The 8,618-nt window shown below is 34.4% G+C and overlaps 1 protein-coding gene and 1 pseudogene across 2 annotated transcripts in view; both read left to right on the top strand.

Moving 5' to 3' along the window:
- The window catches only part of PPP3CC (protein phosphatase 3 catalytic subunit gamma), a 78,129-nt gene that overhangs the window by 35,615 nt on the left and 33,896 nt on the right, over nucleotides 1-8,618 (top strand). For both annotated transcript variants that reach the window (XM_011366657.2, XM_011366655.2), the window contains exon 5: nucleotides 5,159-5,270. In XM_011366657.2, coding sequence (XP_011364959.1) covers nucleotides 5,159-5,270 — 112 coding nt within the window. The remainder of the gene's footprint in view (nucleotides 1-5,158; nucleotides 5,271-8,618) is intronic.
- LOC111744061 lies at nucleotides 7,473-7,591 on the top strand (annotated as a pseudogene).

Here is an 8,618-nt window from a genome sequence, read left to right as displayed (position 1 = left end):
TAAACAACAAAAATTATGCTTTTCTAGTGGTTAGTAGTACCTATGTTGAGAACCATTGTTAAATTCTGGGAATATGGGGATGAATAAGCAAAGCCAAGTTCTTTATTGTGTTTTTAATGAGAAGAACAGCATTATATATTTGTTTCATGTCTGCGAAAATCAAATCAGGGTAGGGTGCTAAGGGGGGACAGGAGCAGCTAATTTCGATGGAGGTCAGGGAAGGCCTGTCTGAGGAGGCAACATTTGGACAGGAACTCGTATGACCTGAGGGAATGGACCATGCAGAGAAGAGGAGGTTGCGGGGTACATTCTAGGCAGAGGACACAAGTGTACAAACTCTGAGGCAGAAGCCAAGATAAAGGCAGTTCATCAATAGTAAAAAGGCTAGTGTGGCAGGGCGGTAATGAGTAAGGGGAAGGTGCCCTGATGTATCAGAGATCAGAGAGCTGGGCGGGGCTTTGGTCATGTCAGGCCTTGCAAACCATAGTAAGGAGTTTGAGTTTTATTCTGAATACGATAGGAAGCCATTGGAATTTTTTTTTTTTTTTTTAGCAGGAAAGTGACACGTTCACATTTACGTTTTACAACAGTTACTCTGCCTCGTATGTCATGTGAATTGACTATAGGAGCCTGTGAGTGGATACAGGGAGACCAGTAGGAATCTAATGCAGTAAGAATGGGCTAGAGATGTTGGTGACTTAGATTAGGCATATGGAGAAGCATTTGGATTCAGAATTTTGAGGTCTTTATTTTTTGGGAGGTAGTAAAATCTCAGTTGAATTAATCAAGCTCCTGGGGTCATGGCACATTTATTACCCATGTTTGCAAAGTCCCTCTATCTTTTCCTTTCTTATCTATGACCTCTGTTTTCGTTGCTCTCTCTCCCCACCAGACATGTTTCTATTATATTTGGTACATGCCTCAGAATACATATATTAATATTTTAACATAAAGTGTTTATGGATAAAGTATTTCAGTTTTACATAAATGTTATAGTGCTGTTCAGTGGTTCTCAAACTTTAGTGTGTATCATGAATACCTCGAGAGCTTGTTCAAAAACAGTTGTCTCCAATTTCTTTCTATAATGCACATCGCTTATGATATAAATCAACTTATGGTCTCATGTCTTAATTTCTCTATGGTTTATGAACAAGAATGGGAAAAGGGTATATGCCTTTATATTTGAACTGACTATTGCCAGATCACTCTTCGGGATAGGTAACTGTACCCATCTATACTCTTACCTAAGAGTTCCTATTTCCTTACATCCCTTTCTCCAGAATTTGGTTTCATCTTCATTTTCTAATATTTACCAAAATGACGGGTATAAAGTAGTAACTTATTGTTGTTTCAATTAATATTTTTCTAATTCCTAATGAAATTGAACATCTCCTCACAGGTTAGTCATTTCACTCTTATAATCAGTGTTAAGAGTTTCTTGTGCGTTCTTTCAGAGGTAGGTTAAGCGTATACAAGCATATTTACATAATCTATTTTTAAGAAATAAATGTGCTTATCACCGTACATTTCCCTTTAAGTGCTGCTTTATCTGAATCCCGCAGATTTTGACATGTATTGTTTTTATTATCATTCAGCGTTTTATATTTTAAGAATTCTCTGTAACCCTAGGACAATGAAGTGTGTTATGTTTTTTCTTTCCAGTCATATGAGATTTTTTTGGAGTTAGTATTTTGTTACCGATTCTAATTAATGTAATTTGATCAGAGAATATCATCTGAGTAATATCCCCTCCTTGGAATTTATGGAGACTACCTTTGTGAGGCAGTGCCTAGTCGATTTTTGTTACTATCTCATATGTATTCGGAAAAAATGCATTCTCTGTTTGAATTGTTCTCTGTAACTTGGATTATTTTTGTCTACTAGAACTGAGTTACTTTTGGGTTTCTGTCAAAATCTCCAACTACAATTATTTCTATATCTATTTCTCACCATCGTCTTGTCAAAATTTTGGGGGGGGGAGGTGTTTTTATTTTACATAATTGCAGAATGCTAGATTCAACTTACTGTTGTGTTGGGTTTTTTTAATGTGCTTTTCTTCAATTTCATTGTATTTTCTCCATTTTTATAAGTCTCCTCTTGGAAGTACCTTCAGAGTTTGCTGGAAATTTTTTCATCTTTAGTATTATCAGTAAAGTCTTATTCTTTATGGGATGTTTTTCAACTTGGCAAACAGTTATTAAGAGCCAGCTCTGAAGAATTTTTCCCAATCTTGGCGTAAAATGACAAATGTATTTCAATATGGGTTTTTAAGGGTCTTTAAACTGACTCATAAGTTTAATTAAAAAACAAAACAAAACAATTGCACCTAAGTGGTTGGGTGCATCATAGAGATATACTTTAGCGTGGTTCAGAATGAGTTACCCTGAGATGTGCCTTTGTGTTGTGGGGGAGGAACAGACTTTCCTCTACCCTTGAGGTTCTTCTCTCTGGTAATCAAATAGACATGAGAGAGGTTAGCAAGAGATAACAACCAAATTTAATACATACACATATATGGGAACCCTGCATACATGAGAGAGTCAGAGACCCCACATGCAGGAGAGGTTCTAGTCCTGTCAATTGTTGCTTGTGTTTTGAGGCTGTATGTTAGATATGTATATTTCATGATTAGTATATATTATTGATCTTCATTATTCATGAATTTTGTATTTGCTTATATGCCTCCTTGCTAAAATGTATTTATAATCCCCAGATCAGTATACATAATGCTTTTGAGGTCCTAGGCTCTCTCAGCCAGAAAGAGCTAGGAAATAAATATATGTACACTAACCTGTACACTCACATTTTTATTTATTTTCTTTTTCTATCTGTGTATATCTAAAAAAGCATGAGTTCATATGATACCTCAGATTCCAACCCATCACTTCCCCCTTTTCTGGCTCTCATTATGTACAATATATTCACTTGTCTGTTCAGTCCTAGTATAATAAGTACATGACAGCCAGCTATATTGTGAAAACCAGATTTATTAACTACAGTTGCAGTATTTGTGTACATTTCTTTATGTCTTTAGCCTTATAGTATGCAGTCAAAATGCTGTTTTCCAAAGTTACTTGGGTCCTTTTCCCCCCATCTCCTCCTTTGTTGCTTTGTTATCTATAATACGATTAGGTTCATTTGTTATTGTTTATATTTCATTTTGGGTTTCTTTTATATCCTGGTTGATTCAGTTACTTTTTGTGGGGAAGGGGCGCACATGTAAAACCTTACTGTGGTTCTCGATGTCAAAGCTGTACAAAAGGGTATGCTTCGGGAAGTGTCAGTCTTCCTCATTGCTCTTCATCTGTTCCCAGTTCCCCCTCCTTCCCACCCCTCTCTACGCCAGTAACCAGTCTCTTTAGTTTATGTTTCAGGTATTTCTTAGGTACACATGAGCAGATACATGTGTATTTCTTACATTCCCTTCTTTATTACATTGTTGGTAAAATACTGTAGATACTCTTTTGTACTTTGCTTTTTTCACCCAACATATCCTGGAAATCACTCCAAATCAGTTAAAAGAGATCTTTCCCACTCTTTCTTTTCATAGCTTCATACTTCATTGTGTGAGTGTCTTATAATCTGCCCAACCTCTCTCCTGCGTATGGTCATTTAGGTTGTTTCCAATATTTTGCTCTTACAAACAATGCTGCAACCTTGTGAATTTTCTTATTGTCCAAAGTGTATTTTCGGTGTAGGCTCCTAGAAGTTATCAAAAGTTAAGTGAATATGTCAGTTTTTGCCAAATTCTTTTTTACCATGCAATTTTTTAAATATAGTCAGATTTACCCTCTTTTCTTTATTCGTCTTCAGATTTTTAGTGATTAGTTACAAAGTTTTTCGCCACACTAAGGCTAAAGAAATCACCTGTGTGTTTTCGTCTAGAACTTGTGTGGTTCATTTTGATATATTTAGAGCCCATATCCATTTGTCATCTATTATGTATTATGTGAGATATGGATCTAATTTTTTTTGAAATAGCACCAGTGTCCCAGAGACATTTTTAAAGAAGTACATCATTATCTTAGTGATTTAGGATGCTACCTTTATTATATACCAAATTTTTATATGTACTTGGATTAATTTCTGGACTATTTTATTCCATTGGTATATTTACCTATATATGTGCTAGTACCACTACTTTAATTATAGAAACTTTATAGTATGTTTTAACATCTGATAGGGCTGGTCCCCATTCATAATTCCTCCTTTTCACTGTTTTTCTGGCTGTTTCCTGACTGTTCTTGCATGTTTATTTTTTCATGTAAATTTTAGTATCAGCTCGTCTAATACCATAGAATAACTTGTTGGTATTTTTATTGGCATTGCAATGATTTTATAAATTAAATTAGGAAGAAATATAATCTTTTAATGTCCTATCCAAGAATAGAGAATGTCTTTCTATTTGTTCATATCTACTTTGTGTCTTTCAAGCGTGTTCTAAATTTTTCCTGGTATGAGATTTGCACATTTCTTGTTAAATTTATTCCTGTGTTTTAAATCTTCTTTACTGCTGTTGTAATTGGAGTTTTCTCTACTATCGTGTCCTATTTATTGCTTGTGTACATGAAGACTTGATTTTGTATGTTAATTTTATATCCTGTCATGTTACTGAATTGTTTTATTATTTAAATGTTATCATTGCTTTTTCTGGAGTTTTTCAGGTATACTATCATATTATATCATCTGCAAATAGAGAGAGTTTAATTTTTTTTTTCTTTACCCATTCTTACGCTTCTAGTTGATTTCTTTTGTCTAACTCCTTTGGCTAATACTCTAGTACAGTGTTGAATACAGTAACAGAGATGGTGGATATCTTTGCCCTGTTCCTGAATTTAGCGGAAATGTCTTTAGTGTTTCTATATTAAATGAAAGAAGTTTTAGAGCTATGTATGTGTGGGTGGCTTTGTCACAGAGTTCTAGACATTTGGATAGAACATGGGGACAGAAATTAAGGAGAGGTTTCTATGAAGGCTAATCTACGCTCTGTCAAATTCTAGGGCAATAGCATATCACATTCAAAGGCCTAAGGTTTCATGTTTCAACTTGGGAATAGTAATTAGATATACCGTTACAACAAATCATTTGAATTTATATAAATCATTGATGTGTTATCATAGTCATAAATAAACATTTTATGCTTGTATTTGTCTTGTAGTGTGTACTGTATTTATGGAGTTTAAAGATAAACCATCCCAAAACGTTGTTTCTGCTTCGGGGAAATCATGAATGCAGGCATCTTACAGAATACTTCACCTTCAAACAGGAATGTAAGTATAACCGCTTCTTCAGAACTTTTCTAGTTACCCTTTACCCAATCCCAAAGTGAATCAAACATAAAGAAAAAAGAAACCAATGGGCCTCAGATGCTTCCTGGTTTTTTGTTTTTTTTTTCCCCCTGGTAAGAACTGAGATTCCACCTTTTAACACATTTGTTTTGAAAATAACTCTGGGGTTTCCCCCTTATGTTTATAAAGTAATACATTTAGGATATTTGGAAAACAGAAAAGTCCGAAAAAGATCAAAATTGTTCACAATTATACCAGTTAAAGATAATCACTATTATCTCAATATTTGGGACATAGTCTTCTATTCTTTTTTGTATATATAAAAACCTATTATAAGTAAATATATAAGTATATATATTTTAATAAAATCGGGCTCATATGATATGTACTGTTTAATTAATTGCTCTTTTCACCTTATGTAAGAGCATTTTTCCATATGATTAAATATTTTTTAATGTGATTTTAAAATGTTATTTTAATGTTTTTAAAGTATTCCACTTTATCATGTATGTAAACAGTTTAGTAACAACTATAGGACATTTAGATTTTTTCCAACTATAAGTAATACTGTAATAGTAAAAAAGCTTATTATTAAAGGTAGAATTTTTTGAAAGTCAAAACATTACTAGCTGATAAATTGTTTTTAAATCTCACAGATTTCTTTGACCAGATCTAGGTACTTACAGTTGGCTCTTAACTGACATCCGGTGTGATGATGACTATATTGGGAGTGTTTAGGAGAACTTGCCCCAGAGCATTTGTACTTTTTCTTTCTCATTTCCCCAAATATCTGCTTATAAGACTTATATCCTTACTTCATTCATGTTATTTCTTCAGACAGTTTCTTCTCTGGTTGCTTTTTCTAAATTAAAGTCTCATCATTTAACTCTCACACCCTGCTTTTTATTTCATAGTATCTCTCAACATCTATATATAAAACATATATTTTTAATATATCTGTTTATTGTCTTAATCTCCCATCAGAATTTAAACTTCATGATGGCAGGGACCTGTTTCGTTCAGTCTTGTTTTCCCAAAATAGTATCTAAAAACTCATAAGAGATGTTTAATAAATATGGCTTCAGTTAATTTGTTGAATGAATGATCATCTATGATTTGTATCATTAGGATAAACTCTCAGAAGGGATTTACTAGGTCAGAAGACATGAACATTTTAAGGATTTTTGATACATATTTGAAATAGTCCTCCAAAAAATTATATATCAGTTTATACAGTGAAAGGAAAATACTGAAATTAAAAAAACAAAATTATACCTTTTTCGATTTCTGAAATATTAGCATAGTCTCTGTAAAACAAGGAAGTTAAACTAAATCTCTTGGGTCCTGTCTGGCTCTAAAATCTATCTCCCCCAAAATGATCCTGAATACATAAAAATAACTCTGGTGTTCCTATAATCGATATTTTGATCATGGATTTTACTTTGTGTCCTATTCAGATTTTTCTTCAGATTATTATCTTGGAGGAATATAAGATATTTAAAGCTTTATTCCCAAAAGAATATTCAAAGGTGAAAGAAATACTTTTTTCTTTTTTTTTAAAGAAATACATTTAAATTTGTTTTCAGCGACTTAGTCTTTATCCAACCCCTGACAAAATCCTTTTACTTATAGGTGTATTAAACAGTTTGATAGTGTCCCATATGCTCATATTAACTCTCATTACCAATAGCTTCCTTCATTGAAGTTGGTAGTTGTAAAGACAACCATCCTCCTAGTAGAGCCTGAAAGGAAAAATTGTTCTTATTACAAGAAATTTTAGGGTAAGAACACTTTAAAAAAAAAATCCCTTTGACAGAGAAGTCAGCTACAAATGTGTAAAATACAGATCATTCCAGCCCTTGGGACTTATTGTGGTAAACATTGTAAATCAGTAGATAATAATCAGGAAGTTAAAAAAAAAATAGATCTACTGTTGATGAGTGTTTAAAATGATATAAAGTATTTGAAGAACAATTTTGGAATATCTGTAAGCATTTTGACAGCTAGGAATTTATCATGTAGATTGTATTGTTTTTTTAATGCTGAATAACAAATTACTACAAATTTGGTTACAGCATGCCTGTCTGGAAACCCGCCCCTCCCTTTTTATCTCCTTATCTCCTAAATTCCAGAGTGCTGCAGCCTTCCTTAGTGGCTCAGTCTCCTTCTAAAATGTACTTTCAAGTCTAGGGCCACGCCACCCTGACCACGCCCAATCCCATCTGATCTCGGAAGCTAAGCAGGGTCGGGCCTAGTTAGTACTTGGATGGGAGACCACCTAGGAAGACCAGGTGCTATAGGTGGAAGGAAGGAAGGAAGGGAGGGAGGGAGGGAGGGAGGGAAGGAAGGAAAGAAGACGAACTAAGGAAGGAACTTTCAATAAATCTTACTTTTTTTCAGTCTCAAAAACACAAAAAACAAATTACTACAAGTTTAGCTGCTTAAAACTGCACATTTATTATCTCACAGTTACTATAGGTCAGAAGTCCAGGTACAGTGTGGCTGAATGCTCAGGGTCTCGTGGAACCAAAATCAAGGCGTTGCCAGGGCTGCAGTTCTCTTCCGGATCTTGGGGTCTTTCTCCAAGTTCAGTAGTTTTGGCAATCCTGTGACTCTAGGATTAAGGTCCCCATTTTCCTGCTAGCTGTTGGCCAGGGACTGCCCTCAGCTTCTAACTTGCCATGCGGCCACATAGGTAGTCACAACGTAGATGTCTGCTCTTTTCCAGGCTGCCCGAATGCATCTCTCTGCTTTCCTTTTCTGCGATTAGCCAGCTGGTGAAAACTCTGTTTTTTCAAAGACTCACTGATTAAGTCAGGCCCACCCAGGAGACTCCTTTTTTGCCATAAGGAGGTGTATTCATGGAAATCTCAGCATAGTCACAGGTTCTACCTACTCTAAGGGACACAGATTATACAAAGGCGTAGATCATTTTAGAATTCTGCCTACCACACTATGTACTTATAAAAAAAAAAAACAATAAAATATGGATGTATAAGAATGTTCATTGTAGTGTTACTTGTAATAGCAAGCAAGAGAGAGAATCTAAATGTCATTAAGACTGCTTAAATAAGTGATAGTACATTTTAAATGGAATACTAGGTGGCTATTGAAAGATCAAGGTGGATCTAGATGTACTGATATGGAGTGATGCTCAAATATATTGTTAGATGATAGAAACCGTTTGCAGAATGTGTAGTGTGATGTCTTTTGTAAATTAGAAATGTATAATGTATAGAAGAAATTGGTAGTAGTGATTACTTGTGGGCAGTTGCATCAAGAGGACTTGTACTTTTAATTTATATCCTCCCATAGTACTGCTTGAATTAT

The sequence above is a fragment of the Pteropus vampyrus genome, unplaced genomic scaffold, assembly GCF_000151845.1.
Source record: "Pteropus vampyrus isolate Shadow unplaced genomic scaffold, Pvam_2.0 Scaffold126, whole genome shotgun sequence".
Taxonomy (NCBI): domain Eukaryota; kingdom Metazoa; phylum Chordata; class Mammalia; order Chiroptera; family Pteropodidae; genus Pteropus; species Pteropus vampyrus.
Note: the sequence above shows the minus strand (reverse complement) of the source record. Positions and strands in the feature narration are given on the sequence as shown.